Source organism: Panthera pardus, unplaced genomic scaffold (assembly GCF_024362965.1).
Source record: "Panthera pardus isolate Hobbes unplaced genomic scaffold, ASM2436296v1 HiC_scaffold_6, whole genome shotgun sequence".
NCBI lineage: Eukaryota > Metazoa > Chordata > Mammalia > Carnivora > Felidae > Panthera > Panthera pardus.
The window spans coordinates 1,721,393-1,746,156 of NW_026526991.1; the positions used below are offsets into that span (position 1 = coordinate 1,721,393).

The 24,764-nt window shown below is 45.6% G+C and overlaps 1 protein-coding gene across 4 annotated transcripts in view; it reads right to left on the reverse strand.

Annotated features, from left to right (window-relative positions):
* Positions 1-24,764, reverse strand: part of ENTHD1 (ENTH domain containing 1) — a 104,345-nt gene that overhangs the window by 7,113 nt on the left and 72,468 nt on the right. For all 4 annotated transcript variants that reach the window (XM_053894698.1, XM_019446949.2, XM_053894697.1 and 1 more), the window contains one exon: positions 5,215-5,613. In XM_053894698.1, the coding sequence (XP_053750673.1) occupies positions 5,215-5,613 (399 nt within the window). The remainder of the gene's footprint in view (positions 1-5,214; positions 5,614-24,764) is intronic.

A 24,764-nucleotide genomic window follows, 5' to 3' on the forward strand; every position in this document is an offset into this window, starting at 1 on the left:
CTCTCCAATCTCCCACTTGGTCTCCTTGCCGGCAACAGCCCCCGACGAGCTCCCCGCCCCAGCTTCACCCCCCTCCACATCAATCCTCCACACTGCCCCCACCATAGAAATCAGTAATTTTTCTAAAACACATTCAAAAAGCCACTCACGTGGCTTAAAACCTTTAATGACTTGCATTCTCTTCAAACTGAAGTCCAAACTTCTTAACCTGGCACACACAGCTCTTCGTCATCCGTCCTGGCATAATTTTCCAGTGCTTTCTTCCATTATTTCTTCACGCACACTCTCCATGGCTGCTTCACTAAGCTGCTTTTGATTCACTTGTTGAACGTTGGGTACCTACTGTGTGCAAGGCACTGTGGTCGGTGCTGGGGCTTCAATAACCAACAGGCAGACGTGGTCCCTCCCTCAGGAAGGCGCCATCCCACTCGGGGAGTGGGGGAGACATCAGACAAGTTCACGGATATGCAATCACATCCCACTCGAATGGCGGTACGTGCTAGAAGGATAATTACGGGCACCAAGACAACACAGAGTGGGAGGGGGATCTGAAGTAATCAAGGGGGTCAGGGAAGCCTGTGGAAGCAACGTTTGAGCTGAGCCCTGAAGGAGGAGTGCAGCGGGGAAGGGCTGGGTGGGAAGCGTTCTGGTCTGAGGGAACAACAGCACCAAGCTGGTGAAGCGATTTGGTTTATTTGACAAGCGGAAGCATCACCAGGCTGCGGGGAGAGGCAGAAGCGAGACTGCGCAGGGCAGTGGAAGGCTAGTGACCTTCAGGAACAGGGCGACAGTCCGAGAGGTCTGCCGTCTCAGCGGGGAGCAGCAGTCGTCAGGTCCTCTGGCTGCTCTGGGGAGAATGAACTGGAGCTCCCTAGGATCTCTTTGGTCTGTCCCAGCTGGGCTCTATTCCTCAGCCTGCAAGGCCCTTTCTGGAAGGACAGGAGTTTTCTTGCTCCTGAGAATAAGCGAGGAACTCCTGGGTCCTTTTGGAAATAACTGGAGTGGATGTGGAGAGTTGGGAGGGGGCTGGGGGCTCGGAGCTCTAAAAGCAGAACTAAAGGGACGCCTGGGTGGCTCAGTCGGTTGAGCATCCGACTTCGGCTCAGGTCATGATCTCGCGGTCTGTGAGTTCGAGCCCCGTGTCGGGCTCTGTGCTGACAGCTCGGAGCCTGGAGCCTGCTTCGGATTCTGTCTCTCCCTCTCTCTCTGCCCCTAACCCACTCGCATTCTGTCTCTGTCTCTCTCAAAAATAAATAAACATTAAATCAATAAATAAAAGCAGAACTAAAAACATAGAAACTGGGGGTGCCTGGGTGGCTCAGTCGGTTAAGCGTCTGATTTCGGCTCAGGTCATGATCTCACGGTTCGTGGGTTCGAGCCCCACGTCAGGCTCTGTGCTGACAGCTTGGAGCCTGGGGCCTGCTTCGAATTGTGTCTCTCTCTCTCTCTCTGCCCCTCCCCCACTTGTTCTCTCTCTCTCTCTCTCTCTCTCTCTCTCTCTCTCAAAAATCAACATTAAAAACAAAAACAAAAACACGGACACTGGAGTAAAAACAGCAAACTTTTCTACGGCACTGGCCAGGTCCAGATTCTACCCTGAGCACCTGATGTTTGCGAATTCAGGGACCCCCTCCAGCGGCCCCATTCCGTAGATGAAGACAGCGCCACGCAGAGGCCACGCAGCCAGTGGCTGGGCTGAGATTATGAACCCAGGCAGTGTGATCCCAGAACCTGAGCCGCTAACAACTATGCAATCCAGCCATTCTTTGTCCTCTGTTGTGATATATATTACATCTACTGTTTTAAAACAAAATACAGTAGGAAAAGTTTGCTTTTAAACAGTCACATGCATTTTAAGAGTGAGAATAAAAATAAAATATACTGCGTTTTATATTTACCCACGTATTTTAGGATTGCCCACATGACTTCCCAGCTCCTCTGCCAGTACCCAAGCTCTCTTTTGATAACCTCAGGCCATGTGACTGAACAGTGCCCTCAGGGCCTTAATTTTGGCTACTGTATTTTTCAGCTCCGGAACTTTCGTTTCATTCATTCATTCTTTTTTAAAAAAATCTTTTAATGTTTATTATATACTTTTGAGAGAGAGAAAGAGAGAGCATGAAGGGGGGAGGGGGAGAGAGAGAGGGAGACACAGAATCAGAAGCAGGCTCCAGGTTCCGAGCCATCAGCACAGAGCCCGACACAGGGCTCGAACCCACGGACCGCAAGATCACGACCTGAGCTGAAGTCAGACGCTCAACCGACTGAGCCACCCAGGGGCCCCTCGTTTCATTCTTTCTTCACAGATACTTGCATTCTGGTGAAATTCTCCATCCTTCCCTCTGTGCTCTTGATCATATTAATCACAGCTATTTTAAAGTACTTATCTTACAATGTCAGTATCTAGCTTCTCTGTGGTTCTGCTTCTGTTGTCTGTTTTTCTCGTGTATTTTAAAAGCCAAAAACTTTGCATGAGAAATTATAGGAGCTCTTAAGCAAGGGCTTCATTGTCTTCTAGAAGACAGATGGAACGCAGTACAATCCCTTTGCTCCACTTGGAGCTGGGTTTCGGCATTTGTGAGGGCTGTTCTAGTTCTGGTCTGTTCTCGCCCCTAGATGGGAGTTGTGATGCCTGGGGCGTGGCCTGTCGCAGGTCCCAGCTGAGAGCACGCAGTACTCACCAGAGCCACTCCAGTTTGGCAGACCCCGAGCTTCACCCTCTGTCTGTCTCCCAGTGCCGTGAGATGATGAGAACCTTTGCCCTCTAGAAGCTGCCTCCCCCTTAGCTTCTTGGCATCACATCCCTAACGTGTGCAACTTAGCAGGGGGCAGATATTTCAGTAAGAAATTGCACAAAGACTTCGGGGCTTTCTCCTCTGTGACTTCCTCTCTTCTGGCATGTTCGCCCCTGGAGTCCCTGCCACCGGGGATGCCCCAAACTCCAATCCTATCTCTTAAGCCCAGTAAACAGTGGAGAGCCCAGGCCTCTGATTTTCCCTCAGTTTCCATCATCCTGCTCTGCGAATAGGCAAGTGATCCATGGTGGGAAAACTGAGATGAATGCAGGGCCAACTACAAGTAAACTAGTTTCCTGCTTTGCTCACATCCATTTCTGACACCAAATGTGGGTTCTGCACACCAAGGATTTCTCTAATTCTCTGAGGACACTAACTGGGTGTCCTATAATTTAACTCCATTCTGGCACTACCCAGAGTTAGTGCAAACACCACAGATGAGAGGCCCAATCCCTCAAGACCGTCCCCCATTTCAGTTGCCACTCACAAGTCTAGGCCTCACATATTTCTGACTTGCCGGGTATAAATGGAGGGATCCCATGATCCCCTCCTCGGGGCTGGTAATTTGCTACAACAGCTCACGGAACTCAGGAAAGTGCTTTGCTTCCTATTACTAGTTTGTTAGGAAGGATACAACTCAGGAACAGCCAAATGGAAAGATGCACCGGACAAGGTATGGGGAAGGGCCCAGAGCTTCCATGCCCTCTCTGGGTGCAACAACCTCCCAGAAACTTCACGTGTTCGCCAACGTGGAGGCTCTCTAAACCCCACTGTCTGGGGATTTTTATGGAGGTTCCGTTACAGAGACATGACTGATCAAATCATTGGCCATTGGTGATGAACTCAACTTCCCTAGAGGTCAGTGGGTGGGGCTGAAAGTTCCAGCCCTCCACTGGCCTGATTGGTTACTCTGGCAACGAGCCCCCATTCTCCAAGACGCACCTCAACATAAACCCAGGTATGGAAGGAAGGGGTTTATTACAAATAACAAAAAGACTCTTCTCACTCCTATCACTCAGGAAATTCCAAGGGTTTTTAGGGAGCTCAGTGCCGGGAACCAGGGATGAAGACCTAATATATATATTTCATATTATATCACAGTGTCACAGTCCCCTTCCTAGGATCTTGACCCATCATGTGTTTTCTACCTCGGTTGTTTTACAGGACTTCAAACCAGCTTTTAATAGTTTTCCAGCTTTAACCAGTATTTTCGGTGGGAGAGTTAGAACAATACTATCTACTTCATTATAAATGGAAGCAAAAGTCCTCCTTGCTCACTGGCTTTAGAGGAACTTCCAGCTAATTTTTATAATTAAGTATGCTTGGTACACAGGCAGTGGCCAAAACTATTTTCAATGATCTTTCTGTGGTATTTGTGAAAGAAACGAACTCATAGTAACAACATCCCGGGGGACAGCCACGCACACAAACCGTCACAGTCATTGTAACCGGTACTGATTGGTTTCCACATCAACAGTCTCCGCAGAACAGTTAATTTGGTGACAGAAGTAAGAATCAGTTTATTTTTAGGCTATTCGATCCCCTAAAATTCTGGAAAGTGCAGCAAGGGGACTGTGCTATCATTCACTGACCTTACTAACACCAAAGTAAATTTCTTTAGCCTCAACATGTTGGCTTCCATTGTTTGTACTTTTGACCTGAGATTGAGGCAGTTTAGAGTATTTATATTAAAAGCTTTATATTTATATGAGTTAGTAAGCATTATTGTACATAAGAACCAATAAAACGACTCAGTCTTGGAAAAGCGCACAAACAACTTATTCTTTTACTAATTAACTTTAAAGAAGAAAGCATAATTACGACGTAGGCTTTGGTAACTGATAGCCAACAATCTGGATTCCCAATTGGCTTTCTCCTTTACCATCAAGGCCCAAGAATACTGCAACCCTTTTAGTGTTTTATAGGACAGAATAAAGAAGAGATTCCCCGCCATTTTTTTTTTTTTTTGGCAATCAGTACACAATACTTTAAAAAAAGGCCGCGTACGCACACACATACACACATCAATATACATAATAACTCATTCCTTTTTATAAAGTGTCTTCATAGGTAACCTAAATGCCTAACAGGAAGCTCTTATTTAATGCTAGTTCTTTCTAATTTACTCGGAATCAGAATTGCTCAGAACTTGTGCTTCAACAAGTACTTGAGACCCCCAGGGATGAACTGCCTTTCAGCTCTTTAAGAAAAGGGGTGCTTTTTCCCAACTGAGAAGTCCCTCTCTCTGGCTTGTATGTTTTAACGCCACTGGATGCAGAGTGAAAGAAGGGAACCAGAAACAGAGACAGAAAGCACAGAAAAATAACAGAAGAACACTTCAGAAGAGCTGTGTGTGTGTGTGTGTGTGTGTGTGTGTGTGTGTGTGTGCGCGCGTGCATGTGCGTGCACGCAGACTCACCCCATGTGGTTACAGTCTTGAGGTTTTCCTCATCCATGTGAACAATGCTGGATTGTGCTGGCTTCTGGCAGTCCTTATTGCTTACCATCTCCTTCACCGGGTCAAATGTTTTGAATGAAGGAGAGACATAGAGCGTCTCCACAGAGGCCTGGTCACAGAAAGTAGAATCTGACTTTGACATCCTTAAATTAGGGCTGACGAACTCTTCCTTATTCGATGACCAAAACGATGGTGAGGTTGTCAATGTGTCAAAGCTTTCTGCAGCGGACTGCTTTTCCAGAGGCATTTGCAAAGGGCTTTCGGTTATGGTATTTGTGATGGTACTGCTGTCTGGTTTCTTGTCCAAACTCACATTTGTCTGCAGAGACGGGCTTTCTTCTGAGGGGGTAGGCACAGCGTCTGTAAAATAACAAGTAAGAACCATGATCAAAAAATACAACTGAAAACACTCTGTTTCAAATCCGTTGCAATTTTATTTCTTTTTTCTTTTCCTTTTAAAAAAAATTTTTTTTTACGTTTATTTATTTTTGAGACAGAGAGAGACAGAGCATGAATGGGGGAGGGGCAGAGAGAGAGGGAGACACAGAATCGGAAGCAGGCTCCAGGCTCCGAGCCGTCGGCCCAGAGCCCGACGCGGGGCTCGAACTCACGGACCGTGAGATCGTGACCTGAGCTGAAGTCGGACGCCCAACCGACTGAGCCACCCAGGCGCCCCTCTTTTCCTTTTTTTAAAGTAAGCTCTACACCACGCATGTGGCTTGAACTCATGACTCTGAGATCAAGAGCCACATACTCCACGGATGGAGCCAGCCGGGTGCCCCCAAATCCATTGTAATTTTAAGAATGGATTTTTTTTTTTTTTTTTTTAATTTGAGAGAGAAAGAGAGAGCAAGCAGGAGAAGGGGTCTGGGTAGGGGGAGAGAGAGAGAAAGAGAGAGAGAGAATCTTAAGCAGGCTCCACATTTGCCTGACATGGGCTCGATCTCTAACCCTGGGATCATGATCTGAGCTGAAATCAAGAGTTGGATGCTCAACTGACTGAGCCACCCAGGCGCTCCTAAATCGGATTTTTTGATGCTATAACAGGATTCTCTATTTAGTTGTTTCTACTTTCTTACTATATTTCTCTTCTGCCTATATAAAGTATACCCCAGCTATTACTGATGCATTAGTCATTTGGTGGCCGCTTCTCTCTCTCTCTCTCCTCACTGAAGCACAAGGAAAGCTTCAAATAACTTGTCTTTAAATATTTTTCTCTTCACCCACTTATCTGTCTCTGAAACCACTATATTTTTAGAACCTTCAAACGTTCATCTTTTACAAGATAAACTAGAGAAAATATGCCATATCATACTGGTCTATCCCTACAGAACCCCCAGCTACCAAAAAAAAAAAAAAGGGCCGTTTTCCCCTGTAATAAAAAATGTCTTCTTGCCCTGGTGTCTACACAAAGCCCATGAAAGAAAACCCTGCTTTCGGTAGCAGCCTAATTTTAATAAATCCTTTGTCTATGTGGGAGAAAAGAAGCAATCTTTCAGAGCCGTTGTGATGATTACCAAAATGTAAGTTCCGTCAGGGCAGAATCTTTATCCATTTCATTCATTAATATCACCACAGTAACTAGACTATGACAAAGTACCTGGAATATAAGGGACAAATAATATTTATTACAAATAGAAGGGATTGAAAGGAGCTGATATTTAAGATAGGTCTGATATAGGAAGACCTACTGAATCTGTGACTTATGAGCCTGGTCCAAATTTCTAGACGCAAACTGTTACCAACCCTCCGTGCCAGGGCTGGCTCTGAAGTAGTTTTACCTGAAGTTGGATATGGAAAGAAAAGTATTTTAAGAGACAGAGTTGATGAAGTTAGTGGCATCATGGGCTGGGAAAGGGCAAAAGGAAGACTGAGCAGAAGCTCCCAGAAGAGGATACAGGAATTGTGTAATTCACTATCGAGTGTCTACGTATCACCATGCCCACCACAACATAGCCTCACAAAGCACATTTATATGCCATCATCACCGCTGTCAGGCCCTGAGTTATTACAGAAACACATTTTCATCCACAGTTGGAGGCCAGCCTGGGCGAAACGGCTGCTGGGACGCCACGGCATTGGACAATTCAGGACACGTGCCTCCCTCCCTCCGTGGGGAGTTCCATTTCTCTCCAACCCTCTCCCCTCCAAGCTCTTCCATCTTTTCCAACTGATTCAAGCAGCCTGTTCTCTTGCCCTGAACCTGTTCTTTCCTTTCCTTGCCCTCCCCTGTCATCGTCTTTCTCACCACACCCTGTCTGGGGCCCTGCAGTCAGCCTTACACTTCCTCATTCTCACCAGTCCGGCCCCTCCCGGCAAACAGGCCCCCCCCACCCAAGAGGCCTTCTTAGGAGTTATCTTTGTGCCCCAGCACTGGAGAGTGTGACCCGTGGGAAGTGTTCAGTAAATGCTTGTTAAGGAGAAGGACAAATAGAAGCACAAGGATAAAGAAAGAGAAAAAGGAGTGCCTTTGTTTTTAAAAAAGCCAAATCAAGTTACTAAAGAATCATTAAAAGAAAGAGTAAATCGGTAGATGAAAATAACTTCTAAAATATCCCTAATTTGCATATGACCGAGTTGTAACTAGTTGGTAAAGGTTTCTGTTAAAGATGCGAATATATTTCCCCGGCAGAATGCTAGACTGACTAGCTCCAAGCACACGTATACCTCCCCATGTTTACATAAACGCGTTTCCTCAGAGTGGATTTTTGTCAAAAATTTTCCCCTTGGCTTCTATTTTACATCTGAGAGAAATGGGGGGAAAAGCATTTTTCTATAGTAACAGAATCACCTTAACACTTAGCAATACGGACAGGAAGATAATTCAGAATGACAATGACTCTCTCATGGAAATATTCACAACAACACTCAATCTAAATCTCAAAACCGGGATGTATAAAGTCATCTAACAGCCATGATTTTATTTGCTTATTTTCTTATTTTTTTATTTTTAAGTAACCTCTATACCCAACATGTGGCTTGAACTCATGACCCCGAGATCAAGAGTCATATGCTCCTCTGACTAAGCCAGCCGGGTGTCCCTAGCCATTGTGTTAACGTTTAATACAAAAGCTTAACATTATGAAAGAAAAAATTATCTTCAAATTCAACGAAACAAACCAGACTGAAGTCTATCTATCCACCCTCTTTCCCATCTGTCCAGGAGGAACAGTCTTCTGGGTGCTTAGACTTTGGTTTTTAGACTGGTAATCTTTTCAATGAGTAAAACACTATGATCTAAAAGAAGAAAGCATGACAACAATTCAAAAATAATGATTTAAAAAAGATTTTTTGATAATGTTTATTTATTTTTGAGAGAGAGAGAGCGCGCGCACGCGTGCGAGTACGAGCGGGGGAGGGGAAGAGAGAGAGGGAGACACAGAATCGGAAGCAGGCTCCAGGCTCCGAGCTGTCAGCACAGAGCCCGACACGGGGCTCCAACTCGAGGACCGTGAGATCATGACCTGAGCCGAAGTCGGATGCTTAACCAATTGAGCCACCCAAGCGCCCCTCAAGTTTCTTTACCTTTATTACCATCTATTTCTCACCCTGCACCCCAACACTGGACCACCCCCTCCGCTTCTCTATCTATTTAAATCCTATCAACGTCTCAAGGCCTCTACCTCGACTACTTCTGGAAACCATTTCCAGTCACACCTACCTAATCCTTCCCTTCTCTCAATAATAAATATTAGTTTCTGTAAACTCATTTTTTTTCCACCTAAGAATATGCTGTATACAGCCTATCACACATCGTACTAACTTCCCACATTCTGACTTTAGAGCCTCGACCATGCTTTAGCAGGTAGGAGGTCTGCAAAGGTGAGTTAAATAGGATAATTTATAACTTATCTAAGTGTTATATGTGGATTTTGTGTATAATAATGTACAGTGGCTGTAAAGGCTAAAAATTAAGATTAAAGATTAAAGATTTTAAAGAATAAAAATTAAAGATTAATCAAGAAACACTTGTTGAACATCCACTGTTTGCACTGGACTGTATTTAACTCTGCAGGCACCTAAGTGGAAGTCATAGTTCCTACTGTCAATGAATGTTAAGATCAAGCATGGATTTTATATAAGCAGATAGGTAGGGAGGGAGAGAGAGAAAGAAGGAAGGACTATATGTACATATACGTGTATACCTACAAAAGTATATGGACAATAAACACATAGAAATAACTAATGATACAAGTTACCAGTTAAATTTCACAGTGTCTAAGAGGTTGTAGTTTCTCAATAAATGAGTAAACGTGAAGAATAAATGTGTATAATACAGTAGACAATAATACAGTAAATTTGTATAGTACAGTAAATATTCTGTATCTGTATAATACAGTTTCAGATCGGGTTCCCCCGGAAGCAGACTTGGATGCAGGGAGCATCCTGCAAGTCTGAGAAAAAGACTTGGATGCAGGGAGCGGGTTTGGCCGTCGATCCCAAGGGCACGAGTGAAGGAGTGGGCATGGTAAAACAGAAAAGGGATCAAGTCAATAGAGCGTACTACTGACCAGATTACCATGGTGCGCAAATGAGGTTCGATCCTGCGGGGTGCTGCAGGGTTGTCCTTTCAGGAATGGGAAGGTGGAACACGAATTCAGAGACTCTCGCCTTCACTGGCTGAGGGTTGCGCTCACTAGTGCTAAATCTGGGGCACGTCTAGGCGGTCTCGCACTTACGCCGAACAGGTGGTGTCTGGGCTCCAGAGGAAACCCCGGTAGAGGACACTCGCGGTGGACAGGGGGACTGGTCACCAGGGCTGCCGCTGAACTCAGAGGTAGGCCAAGAGAATACGGGGTGGGGGCATTAACAGCATTTGCTACAAGACATATTCATTTCTCAGTTTTCCTTCCCCCATACCCACTGGAATGACAGAAGTGGCACAAAGAGGTCCAGACCTCGGGAGGCAAATAGAACAGGAGAGAAGAGAGGACAACAGAAGATGGGCGATGTCAACACTGTTGGAAAAGGAACCACTGATGGAGCGAGGAAGCAAACCCCAAATACCTGCAGAGGGAAAGCCAGTGTGGAGGAGATCAGCTCTTACCACAGAGCTCCAGAAAGTCTCGGGAGTGGGAGGAGGGGGCGCCCTGGAAGGCTGGGACCTTGTGCCTCGTTACTTTGGGGAGAGGCACACACTGTTTCATACAAACAGTGGGAGGTGTTGTTGTTGCCTGGCCGTTCAAATAACTGCAGAAGAGTGTGGATGGGCTGTGCTCGTTATTGAGCTATTGTCTCTTGGCTTTGTGATGCTGGGGACGGGGCACCACAAGGCACACCTCTGCTTTGCTGCTTCATTTTGAACTACGGTTTTTCCAGAACTATATGACCCTACTATACTTTCTCTCGGTTCTTCAAATTTGCCACGTTTCCTCCTTGCACCAAGCCTTCACCCATGCTGTTCTTGGTGCCTGAAATGCTCTTCTTCTTCTTTATACCCAACTGATTTCCAGTTTCCAAGGTTATGTCCGTTAGGTGGACATATCTCTGTGTTTTTGCTCGTGCTGCTCCCTCAGCCTAGAATGTCCTCCAGCCCTGCCCTTCTCCTCTATCAAAAATGGTTTCATGTGTCCAACCCCAATTGAAATACTACTGCTTTTGTTAAATACCTTTATCCTCCGAGTTAAAACGAATCCCTCTTTTCTTTGCTTTTGCATAATTCAATGTGAATATTCATATTTTTCACTTAGTTCATTGTTTCAGAGATTAGTCACTCGTTTGACAAATATTTATTAAGTACAAGGATGTGGCAGGCACTCTTCTAAGCTTTGTAACACTAGTAAAAATGTGTTGTTTATGACTCATTATAATTTGTTTACAGATCCATCACCTCCAGGAGACTACAAACTCCTTCAGGGCAAACATCTTGATTTCAGCTCGGTCGTGATCTCAGGGGTTCGTGAGTTGGAGCCCGCCTAGGGCTCCGGGCTGACAGCGGGGAGCCTGCTTGGGATTCTGTCTCCTGCTCTCTCTGCCCCTCCCCCACTTGCTCTCTACCTCTCTCTCAAAATAAATAAAAACAAACTAATAAAAAAAAAAAGAAATGAAAAGTCTGGTAGAAGCTGCTGTACCAAGTGGCTCTTTACTGACAATTCTAATGGTTCATAAGTGTAAGTGACTGAAGTTTACCTTGGGGTCACTCCTCTCCTCCCTGGTGTCACTTTTAGAGATGCAGGGCCATGTGGAGGAGGACTGAGTCATTAAGTACACAACTGGCCCATTGTCTTTGCCTATTTGTCTCTTCCCAGAAGGGCTTCGGGGTAGATGTTTTCTTGGATCCATATAAAGGATGCACAACATTTATGGAAAAATTTCTGAACTCCGCGGGAACTCCTGGGGATTTGCCGGAGAACAGCAATAAATATTAACTCTATATGGTTGAATACAAAGCACAGAAATGTATACCCTGCAAACACTAAAACAATTGTTTCGTGAGGGCCTCCCAACTTTCTCTGGGAGCGAATCTCTCTGAATTCCACTAAAAAGCAGAGAGGACTACAGAGTGAATTAATTTGGTTGGCTTGCTTTATCAGGTTTCTCATTTTCTTTCAATTTAAAACCTGCATGTCAAAGAGCTTTGTTCTCAAGTATCTGTCTGGCAGACTCCGGGGTGAGAAGCTCAGTATTAAATTATGAGACTGTCCCCGGTTTTCTTTATTGTACAGTGTTTCACACCTGCCAATATACTTGATTAATGCAAAACAGGACCTCGACACATCGGTCATTGTAAAGCTGGTTTGATTACTCTTAATAGTTATCTCTAGGAAGAAGCTTATTCCCTGTGTAAGGCATCAGACTGCAAATTTAAATACAGACTATCACTAAGCTGTCTGCAGTAAGGAAAAGGAAAAACAAACCAAAACAAACCAAAACAAACAAACAAACAAACAAACAAATGCATCACCTCTCCATGCTCTGAGCCTAAGGACAAAAGAGAAGAGCTATGTTGGCGAAGGTACCGAAAATGTTTTTGCTCATTTGGAGACGATGATGAGATCATTTTTGAAAGGGAACATTGGATTTAATTCCGGGTTAAGAGACTTTGCCTACAGGTAGGAATATTCTGTACTGGTAGGTAACTCTTTTTTCAATTTTCAATAATTCCCCTGCCTCGTTTCAGGTACTGTAATCATTGCATATTATTTTATATTCCATTATATGGTGACTCTGATAATGGGTGTTAATTCCAGCCCAGCGATTGCTGTGATCAATTCTCCTGCTGGTCTGATGCATGGTATCCAATTACAGCTCCAAGGCGGAGAGCTGGCAAGCGTGACAAAAGGTAGATGCCAAAATAGGTCTTTCTGGAGCTTAAAAATGTGTAGCCGAAAGAGCTTCTACTTTTGCAATTATTGAATCAAAGGACATAGGATCTGACGATAATAGGTCTATTTTGCTAAGAGGCCACAGTTATAAATTATTAATATAGAGGAGTGATTTGAATTGCTCATTAATATATTGGTTTAAAGTAGACAAGCCACTAATTTTAAGGTGGATGTGAGACTTGAATAACATGTTTGACATGAACATCTTAATATAGTTTTCTTACAGTGTATGCGCGAAACCTCAAATCATCCTAATACGTTAGAACAGCTATATTCTCCCTCTGACCCGTGTTAAGTGCGTGCGCACACACAGGTGCAGGCTCTGAAAATTTCACTTCATCATATATCACTGCGTTTAACTGCAGAATATAGTGTACCCAAGTTTTAAAAAGAGAAAATATTTTGGAAAGCATGGCTATGAAATACGGCAAGTACATTTACTACTTCTTTCAATATAAATTTGCGATAACGGTTTAACTTCTCATAAGAAAACAGAGACGTGGGCATATCTAAAGGTACTTTTCTTTAAAAGCCTCTTCGATAGACAACCTATAACTTACAGCTTCTCTTTTAAAACAGGCTCAATTCTTTAAATTAAAACAAAAACTTTAAAAGAAGATTTAGAAGGCAAAATCCTATTATTTCTTAGAGAATACTGTTAATACTGTTAGATTTTCTGAAGACATCTATTCTGTAAAACATATCATCAAATGAAATAAACGGATCATTCTTCAAAAATAAAAAAAATGAAAAAATAAGTAGGACGGCGGAAGACTCTCAGGCCATGAAAACGGATCACGGCGAATGGATTATATAGGTACGGGGCGCTCATGATTACATTTTATGCCATAGTTACGGTTCCCCCCATAATAAAAATCCAAATTTCCCTTAATAGATAATCATTATGGAAACTGAAGCTGAACAGGTCTTTGGGAAACTAGTGCTCGTGACCTATCTCAGTGTTTCCTGCTGTTTGGGCTAGAGGTTAAATGGAAATTGGCCTCTGGCACACGAGGGTCTCCTGCTCTACAGAGCCCTCTCCAGGCAGGTGCCTGAAGACCTAAGTGTTTGTGACCATCAGACCGATCCACAGATTGCCAATAAAACCCTGCAGGGCACCCGAGGAGAATAAAAAATGAAAATAAATTGGTCAGAGGCTCAATTCTGACATGAATGAAATACAAGAAATGTTCGAAGTGGTACCTGGCCCACAGATACTCTATATAGTTCCTGGCTGCTGTTATGATGGAGCGGTCTGAAGGCTTTCCAGCCATGGCCGTGACTAGAGGCAGATGGGACCCTGGATGTCCCAGGCACTCTCCGCCCCCCCCCCCCCAAAATTCCTGTATAGGTAGACCACGGGCAGGATGCAGGTTCTCTGTGCCCACTGTTCTTAGAAGGTGGTATTTGACACCAAGAGAACTGGTGTTCTGTGGAAAGATGATGATGAACAACTGTAATTCACAAATGTTTTCCCTCGTTAGATGTACAGAACAATGAGAAACTTTTACTTCAATGCAGTGTAAAAATCTTGTCTAAGTCTGCAACACAGCAACGCACCTGAGAATATCATTTACGCTGTGAATTCAGATGAAGTATTATTTCTCTTGAAGTAAGGATGCTCTGTTTTCCACACTAAGCTGAGAAAAAAAAAACTCACCTATTAAAACTTCGTATATTATAACATATACGTCCCTTTGGAACACACCTTCCCGAATACCTAAAAGGACACGTGCCATTTCTCTGTCCCCAGGCAGGATCGGAGTGTGGTCCTTGTTCTTAGAGCTCTTCGCTTATATTTTTATAATATGACTTACAGCACTATCCTGTAATTTACCTATTAATGTTTCATTTGCTCTTTTTATTCCAGCACCTTCCACATATTTTCATTTGTTCGTTTACGCAACAAACAATATTGGGGATGGCGCAGCGCCCGAAAATACAAAAGCCACCAGAATTATCCCAGCAAAACCTGTCACCATTGCAATTCGTTGGAATTACAAAACACAGAAGACAGATAACCATAGATATACTTAATACGTTTAAGGAAATAACACAAGCTTGAAAATATAAGCAAGGAATAAGATTATAAAAACAGACCCAAGCAGAAGACCCAAATAGAAATTGTAAAAGTGAAAACTAGAATGGCCGAAATTACAAAAATAATTGGTTTTTTAAGCAGCGGGTTAACTAGCTGAAAAGAAAATTAGGAACTGGAAGATAGGGGCGAAGCAATTATTTAAAAATACGGCACAGAGATCAAAGTGAAAGAAAATCTGGGCGTGAGGGGAGGCAGTATGGCGGACGGAGTGTTCTCCCACTGACGCCGTGTCTAGTCAGAGCGCGACCCTCCCTCCGGTCTCTGATGATCCCCCCCCACCGCATGCCAGCCATGCTGAATCCCTCGAAAGAGTCCCCACACACACCTGGCGCTATCACACCTCTGGGCTTTTGCACTGGCTTCTCTCCCTTCCTGGCCTACCCTTCTTCTCATCTGGAGGTTGAATTTGATCTACTGATGGGACAGAGCTCCCTCCTCCGAGCTCCGCTCTATTCGGCGTCAGAACAGAGGAAGGGCAATACGAGACAAGCGTCTGTCTCTTCCTCATCTGGCCGCTGTTGTGATCACGTATCTCTTGGCAGCTGCCGTGGCTTCGGCTAATGTGGCCCTCCCCGGCCGCTCTACAGCAGGCACCCGAATGCTGGTTCTCTCGTGAAGTGAATATGAGAGGCTCTTCAGTGCACCCTGGGGAGCCCCCTAACCACACCATTCCCTAATGCAGGACATCCAGGTCTGGTTCAACTTACTCGAACCACCTCCCTGCGGCGCCCTCCCTACTGGGACTTTCGGTGTTTGCATCTAGCGCCTTGGGCCTGGAACACATTTGACTCCCCGGGGCCCCTGCTCCTCTCCTCTCCCGGGTGACTGACTGCTACTGCGGAGAGTTCACAACTGTTAAGTTCATGGTCTCCACGCCCCCCGGGTCCTCAGGAGTGTCCAGGAATCCTTTCTGCGTGTCCTTTCTCTCCCATTTCTCTCAGAGACAATTCCAAACTTTCCCTGCTCTCCTCAAAGCTCCCTTGTCAGCTAGACCTTTCTCTTATTTTTAGTAGATGACCTTCTCCCCTCTTCGTCAAGATAAGAGAGGTTTTTCAACTGGTTTGTTTCAGCTTCTCTCCCTCTCTTCAGCCAACCGAACCACAATCCACAACCGTTCCTCACACCCTTCCCTTCGGTCTTGAGGGTCTGAGACCCTTCCTATGCCTACTCAGGCCCGTCCTGCCATCTGTGTCACCGAAACACCCACTCAAGTGGAACCTAGTCTCCTTTATTTTAAATATTTCTCTGGGCCTTTCTGCTAGTGTCTCTCTGTCTTGCTCCCCCCAGCCAACCACACTGAAAAACAAATTTATTTTCTCCCTCTGAATTAATTTCCCTCTTTCCTGTTCAACTCCTCAAAACACCACAATCTGGCTTCCATTCCTACTTCTTGACTGATGCTGTCCTGTCTGAGGACCACTGACCTTTTCCACTGCTAATTCCAATTTCCAGTCCTAGGTCACAGGACATCCCTGTGTCATCGAAGATTGGTTAGTCTCTCCCCACTCTGCACCCCTGGGAGCGATAACGGTGCACAGGACCAGGACCAGCAGCGGAGGTGACCAGTTTCTGGATATACGCTGAACCAGAGCTGCTATGAAAGGAAGCTCGGGGGTGACGCCAAGGTCTGCAGGGATGACGCATCTCTATTCCGGCTGCCTGTTCGTGACACCGTCCTCTTTGCCATTCTACAGGTTCATCCTAATACGTGAGTTTGCAAGTGTTTGTAGTTCTTTACCCTATTTGGTATATATCAGGCTCCCTGTATCTTTAAATTCATGCCTTTCATCAGTTCTGGAAAAATGATCTCCTATTATCTCATCCAAGAGTGCCTCCCACTGGCTGTACACAACTTCCCGACTTGCCATTTGTGCCTCAGCTTAAAAAAAAAAGTACTTTCCATCTTCTTGGCCTCCTTGCAGCCCTTCTACTTCTCACTTCGGTTTGATCAAATCTGGTGTTTAATCCATCCACATCCACTGGATTTTTACTTTCAAACAAGTTTATTTTTCCTTTCCAAAAGTTTTATTTGGTTATTTTTCAAATGTGCCTAGTCATCCGTCCCTTACTGATTCCATCCTTTTTTTTTTCCCTTTAAACATTTCATACTCAGATAATATTCTATCGCCAACGGTTCAAGCCTGAAATCCTCAGAGGCTAAACCTGCCGTCCACATCTTTGTAAGACTCAGTCACGAAGGCTTATTCTCTTGTGTTTCCGGCGATCACTGATCGTGACATCAGGTTGAGGTTAATCTGTGAGAGTCTTGGGTCTCAGTGGGGCCTCCAGAAAGGATCTGTATTTTTGTCACACCTAAAGCCAGTGCAGCCCCCTTGAATGCTCCACTTAAAGCCGAGTTTGAGGCTCTGCTTCCTCCCTGCTGTGGGCTCCAGCCTGCGGTCTCTGATCTCTGATCGAGATGATGTCAGCATTCGCCTTCGGGGAAAACCTGCCTTTGGAGTCCTTCACACCCACAGCTCCCTGCTCCAATCAGGTTCCAGCTCTTGGGTTTAGACACGTGGGGTTTGTTCCGGTCTGCCCTCGAGATTTCCCTCAGTTCCCACGAACCCAACAATGTATTAAAAGGTAGCTTTCATCCAGAATCTAGGTTGGAGGCTCTTCAGAGTATCTAGTCCACCACACTACTGAAAATGTAGGAAGTCAGGAGTATAGTTTTTATCCCATAGATGATGAAAAGCCACTAAAGGCTGTTTTGAAGATTTGTGTGTTATACAGATCTCTATGGAGATTATGTGGCAGACAGGAGCGAGGCTCGGGCCAAAAGATCAGCGACAAAGGTGTCCTAATAGTGCAGGTGACAGATGACAAGAGCCTACAAACTAGGGACAGAGATGACAGTTAAGATAAGATTATCATAATTTAGTGATTGAATATTTCTGAATAATTAAGCTTTTTCCAAGTTTGTAGGTAGCAGAGGACTGGTAGCTATCATTATCAAAGTATTAAGGACTCCTTTCTGGGTTTTTCTTCTCTAAGTCAAATGAATCAAATACCTCCAAGGAAGCAAAACGCCCTTTTCATCTATATTTATTCAAAGCATTTGACCTTGGCAGGAGCCACACTAAACTCTCGAGATTTGTAACTGCTGTAGCCCTTTGCTTGGCTTGTCTCAAGGCCATACTGCGTGCTGATCCAAAGTATAAAAGACACCTGCCGCAAACCCTGAGGCACTTCCAGAATATCTTCGTAGTGCAGTAGTGCTGTGGTCCCTTTCCCATCCCCCCACCACACTAGCACAAGCACGTGCCTGTGCGCGCAGCGCGCACACACACACACACACACACACACACACACACACACAAATCTTCCAAGAGGGAAACAAAGGACATTTACAGGAGTCTAATCAACCCATCAGAAACCAGGTCATTCATTGTCTACTTCACCCAGTCCTCTAAAGCATCCACACTCCGTTGTAAGGAGGACAGCAATATGAAGAGGAAAAAAAAATCAAGCGCCACTGTTTACATTGTGTTCAAACTGCTAACTTCAGGGAAACTGAAGCTGTGGTTTGAACGTGTTGGGCATGCTGGACTGTCATCAACAACAAGGGTAAAGAGATGAACCGCGAGATTGCTCTCGGGAGGGTATTAAGGGATTGGGCATGTCTGGTGATGACCTACATTTGAGGTTTGTGGTGCCCTTTTTTTTTTTTAATAGTAATGGGATGCTCGGATCTCTGATATGCACAGCAGACATACAACCACCATCCAGAAACCACAGTTAGAATTTTTAAAAAATTAGGTGTTTCAAGGAAGGAGAGACTGATTAAAGAAGTAGGAAAAACAATCATCTAAGTTCCAATTTAGTTACTTTAGTGTCCTGATATCCAGGATTTCCAGAAGGCAGGGATTTAAATAGATGTCTCATAGGCACCTCAAATGTAACATATCCAAGATGCAGCCCTTAATATCCCCCAACCCGTTCTCTCCCCACCGCCTTTCCCTTCTCACTAAACGACATCACACACTCACTTCCCAAAGGCAGAAAACTAGGAGTCATCCTTGTTCCCAGACTCGTCCTCCCTCCAACAAGCAGTCGTCAGGAGTCCTAGGGACTGAACTCCAAATTATATCTCAGATCTGCACACTCTTCTCCATAGCCGCTGCCTCCGCTCTCAGTCATGGTCACTTGGACAGTCTACCTAGGTTCTCCGTCGATCTTTCTGCTTCTGTCTCCCCCCCATAATGCATTCCCTGAGAGTTTCTATTTAAGTAAATAACAAATCAGATTACAGCATCCCTGTGCTTCAAATGTTCCCACTGTGCTCAGAATTCAGTCTGAAACTCCTCCCTCTGACTACACTGTGGTCCCGCGTGACGTGGCTCCTGTCTGCTTTTCTCTGATCTCCACAAGCACCCCCGTCCCCTCATTTGCTTGCAATTCTAGGAGCAAGCTAACCTTTCCTCCTGCCCCTGAGCCTTTGAACTCGCTGTTCCCTCTGCTTGAAATGATCCTTCCAGGCTGCTTCGTCCTTATTTCACAGCACATCATCTCTGTGTAGGGGCCTTCTCTTGCTACCCTAACTAAAGCTCACATGCTCCCATCGCTTCACCGAAGCTCCTGTTCATTTCTTTAACAGCACGTAGTACAATCTGTAATTATACCTTCACCAGAAGTTCCTTGAGGCAGACAGGGCCTGCCATGCTCGCGGCCACAGCTTCATGCCTACCGCCAGGGTCTGACACATGCTACAAACTCGTTGAATTAAAACCTGTTGAATTAAAACCAAATTTCTCAATTTTCCCTTCTAGAATTTGACTACTGTTGAGCAACCAATACCTAGTTGCGAGTAGCTATTTTGGTTTCTGCTTCTAAAAAGCTGAACAATCTCTGGGGTTTTGCCCTAATTTAGAGAGTTAGCTTACTAAGTTGGGGTCCAGGGAACCTCCAGCTTTACAATCAATAAGAATTACAGCAATACTCCTGATTAGAATTAAGATTAACAGGGGCGCCTGGGTGGCTCAGTCGGTTGGGCGTCTGACTCCAGCTCGGGTCATGATCTGACAGTTCGTGTGTTTGAGTCCCGCGTCGGGCTGTGTGCTGACAGATCAGAGCCTGGAGCCTGCTTCGGATTCTGCGTCTCCCTCTCTCTCTGCACCTCCCCTGCTTGTCTTCGATCTCTCTCTCAGAAATAAACAAACATTAAAAAAAAAAAAAAGATTAACAAATCATGTGGCCTTATTGAATAGAATTCTGTTTCAACAGAGAATCAGCAATATTGAGCATTCCTTGTATATCTCATTCCATCTTTACCCTGAGGACACCATGAAGCCTCCACTCTTCTCCTGTCAGTATCTTACCAATTTCTGACTCATCCAGTATTCAGTTCAGTAAAGATGGACAGGGCGCCCACTCTGTGCTAGGCGCCGTGCTAGGAGCTGGTGTTAGAGGTATAGTACTGGGAGTCAGAGTGTCCCTCCCCACAAATTGAATCCCCAAGGCCCTTCGCCAAGCATAGTCACCTAAACACGAAGCCATGATGCCCAAGAGGGAGTGTCATGATGGGTCAGAGATGAAGACTTAAATTAAAAACAAAAGCCAGATAAGCCTGTCGCAGACAGAGTTTGGAGAGAATATTGGTTCAGCCTGTCTCTCCCTCCCTTACCCCTGTAGGCGTCTACCACAGACTAAAGAACCTCTGAGGGAGGAGACGAACGGAAGAAGCAAGAGTTGGATACTGGCAAGGAGGTCTTGTACCCTAAGCCCATGCCGGGCCCAGTCATGGGAGTTGGGGAGGCGAGGGAGAGGCCGGTCATCCACCTATCCAACAAGTAGTTCTCGAGCCCTTATGGTCACCTAGCCACCCTTCTAGGCCCTGGGCATCGGCATCAGCATCAGCATCAGCATCGGCAGTGAAGAGAAGAGAAGAAAATTCTTTCCCTCGTGCTGCTTTCATTCTGAGCACGAAGAGGGTTTCTGCTTGGGCCCCAGGTGGAGCCTGGAACAGCGAGCGACACTTAGAATCCCCCCATCTGTCTTTACCTCCCACCAGCGACACAGGACGGAAGCAGAAGAACAGAAATGTAGGTGGGGCGTGGGGGGCAACCGCCCAGAGGTCCCCACTACGCGCGAGAGAGGCGCGGGAAGCATCCAGCAGAGTGTGAAGGCTGCGGACTCAGCTGGGGGATCGAGAGAGAGGGAGAGTGGCAGAAGCGAAAGGGCCTCACCATCGGGGCGGCGAGGACGCCGAGTGCACGGCCTAACAACTTAACTCCAGGGCACCGCTATTAAGATGCCGGCGGACACCGGCAGAACGAGACGTGGACAGAGAACGGTGGCTTCCCCTCAGCAGAAGGCAGTGTGAAGAGGTGCCCATCCCCAAAGCCGCGAGGCTGAGCTGGTCCCCGAAACCCGGATGCCGTCCTCGAGAAGAGGGAGGAGAAAGGGAAATCCCGAAGCGACCGAGGGTAAAGCAGAGATGGCTGAGAAAACAAAATAACCAAGGTTATCTTTTCTGTCATCGGAGAAATTTAAGATGATGTTCCGGCACACTGGAGGTCACAGCTTGAAAATATCATGCCGATGGCTCAGGGGTGAATAAGGACCACCTCTGCCTTTGAGGGTCTCTTCCACCTCCCAGATGGCTCTCTTTCTTCACCAGCTCTTTAAACTCCCCACGAAGAAAGCCACTCAGCTCTCTCTGCCCTCCAGACTTTCCTCCCTCTGAAACTCACTAACCACCTTGAGTAACAGCATCTAGAACCGGGGGAGAAATCATCCATGCTGCGCCTCTGGGCTCCTGCCACACCAGAGACAGATCCTGGTTTCAGACCAGACTTGAAGCGATACGAGACGAAAAGCTAAATAAATACTCTCCGGGCCAGCACCAGTGCTCACGCGCGAAGTTCCCTCTTGACGTCCTTGAGCATGATCGCAAGGTGTATGTGTTTTGAGCACTTCCTGCTAAAAGCAGGAATAAACAGACTTTCTTTAGCTAATGTTACAGTCAAGGGTCAACTAGGGATGAGGAAAATTCTACAAAATTTCAAATGTTTATTTATTTGACAGAGAGGGAGAGAGCGAGCACGCACGTGCACATGTGAGTGGGGGAAGGGCAGAGAGAGAGAGAGAGAGAGAGAGACAATCCTAAGCAGGGTCTGTGCCCCAACATGGGACTCAATCCCACAAACCGTGAGCTCATGACCTGAGCCAAAATCGAGAGTCGGACGCTTAACTGACTGAGCCACCCAGGTGCCCTGAAAATTCCACAAAATTTCAAAAGATGACTCTGATGCTAGTGAACCTCATCAGTGAACTTGGGATACACCCATGGGGGGCTCGTGCTGCCCTTCTTTTACAAACCTACGACAGCTCTTCTCTGAAGACACTTTTGAAGTGTATGCAAAGAATACAGGCAGAGAGCACTGCGAGGAGGACTGTATTCAATTTAGGAGCATTTCAATGACCCTTATTTAGCCAACAAATATCTAGTGGACACTTACTATGTGCTAAGCACTGGGTTAGAGGCAGAGAATAAAATGATGAACAAGACACAGACTTCTCTCAAAAAAAAAAAAAAAAAAAAAGCATAGTCAGATCGATAGAATAGAATAGAGAGCCCAGAAATAAACCCACGCATATAATGGTCAATTACTTTACTACAAAGTAGGGGCTCCTGGGTGGCTCAGTCGGTTAAGCATCTAACTCTTGATTTCGGCTCAGGTCATGATCTCACGGTTCGTGAGTTCAAGCCCCATGTTGGGCTCCACGCTGACCATGCAGAGCCTGCTTGGGATTCTCTGTCTCCCTCTCTCTCTCTCTCTCTCAAAATAAATAAGTAAACGTAAACAATTTTACTATAAAGCAGCCAAGCATATACAATGGGGAAAGGACAGTCTCTTCAGTATATGGTGCTGGGAAAACTGGACAGCAACGTGCAGAAGAATGAACCTGGACCAGTGTCTCACACCGTACACGCACTAACTCAGGATGGCTCAGAGATTTCAACGTAAGACCTGAAACCATGGCACTCCTGAAAGGAAACGTAGGTGGCAAGCTCTGTGACATCAGTCTTGGTGAGGATTTTTTAAATTTGACACTAAAAGCAAAGGCAACAAAAGCAAAAGACAAGAAGTAACAAGTGTTAGTGGAGATGTGGAGAAAAAGGAACCCGGTGCACCGTGAGTGGGAAATTAAATTGGCGACTGCACTGTGGAAAACAGTATGGAAGTTTCTCAAAAACATTAAAAACGGAACTACTGTATGATTCAGCAATTCCACCTCTAGGTAGTTATCTGAAGAAAATGAAAACACTAATGCGAAAAGATAGCTACGCCCCCATGTTCACTGCAACATTATTTACAATAGCTAAGCTATGGAAGCAACTTAAATGTCCATTGATGGATGAATGGATAAAGATAATGTCTACACACACACATACTCACACACACACGATTATTCAGCCATAAGAAAGAAGGAAACCTTGCCATTTGCAACCTGGATGGAACTTGAGGGCATTATGCTAAGTGAAATAAATCAGACAGGGAAAGACAAATACCATGTGATCTCACTTATATGTAGAATCTAAAAACCAAAAGAAAACCAACAAAACCAGCAAACAAAACAAGCTCATGGATATACAGAACAGATTGGTGGTTGCCAGAAGTAGGGGGTAGGGGGTAGGGGGTGGGCAAAATGGGTGAAGGAGGTTAATAAGCACAAGCTCTCAGCTGTACAATAAGCCATGAGGATGTAACGTATGGCATGGGGGCTGTTAGTTAATAATCCTGTATTGCATATTTGGAAGTTGCTAACAGAGTCAATCTTAAAGATCATCATCATATTCTCTGCACAAGAAAAAAATTTGTTAACTATGTATGGTGACGGATGTTAACTAGACTTAACGTGGTGATCATTTCGCAATACACACAAATATCGAATCATTATGCTGTACATCTGAAACTAATATAATGTTATACATCAATTACATCTAAATTTTAAACATCATCGTCTAGTTGGTTTGACAGCGGGGAGGAGTCACGGGCAATTGAAACACAGCATCGGCACCGGATCAGCCATGAGAGCCCAAACGAAAATCAACAACCCGTTTCTGGTGTGTCAGGAAAGGCTTCCTGGGAGATGCAACATCTTTGCTCAATCTTCAGGATTCACACAAATGGATTCGCACGCCAGGGGTGGGGCTTCCCGATGGAGGAAGTGGCACATGCAATTCCTAGAGCCAACAAGGTGTTTGGGGCAAGTGGTTCCGCGTCCATAGCTAGACCATCGCGTGTGACGGGGGAGGACGGAGGTGACAGGTAAAACTGGAGAGGAACCCAGCTTATCTGCCATGCTTCGGTGTCAGGACTCCATCCTAGGGGAGCTTCCCATTTTAGACATGTCTGAAGTCTCGAGTTCCGTTCTGACCTGACTGCTCTCTCTAACTTGCCTCCCCCAATCCTTTCTTTACCCTCCCTCCACAGTCATCTTCTTCAAGCAAGGTTATAGCACGGCCTTGCTTAAAACACAGCAGAGGCTCCTCATGGTTATTCAGGCACAACTGAACTCCCTCAACACAGCTCATCAGGAGACCGGGCACACGTGCCGGTCTTAGTCTGTTCAGGCCGATATAACAAAATGCCACAGACTGGGCAGCTTATCAACAACAGAAACTGATTCCCCACAGTTCCGGGGACTGACATCCAAGACCAGGGTGCCAGCATAGCCAGGCCCCGGTGAAGGCCCTCTTCTCAGCAGCCGATTGCCAACGTCTCACGGTGTACGGACGTGGTGGAGGGGGCGAGGCAGCTCCGTGGGGTCCCTTATAAACCGCGAATTCCCTTCAAGAGGGCCCCACCCTCATGACCTAATCACCTCCCAGAGGTGCCACCTCCTAATACCATCACCTTGGGCATTAAGTTTTCAACATATGAATGTGGGGAGGGGGGCACAAACATCCAGACCGTAGCAACGCCACTTTGCCCAAGGAGCTCCAGGTTGACACCTGTTACCCTGGCATCACTATCAATCGTGCCCCCTCGCATATCGAAGTGTCTTGGTCTGGACAATAGATCACATGGTCACCTTTTTGATACGACTTTGCCTACCTTTCTCACTCCGTCTGT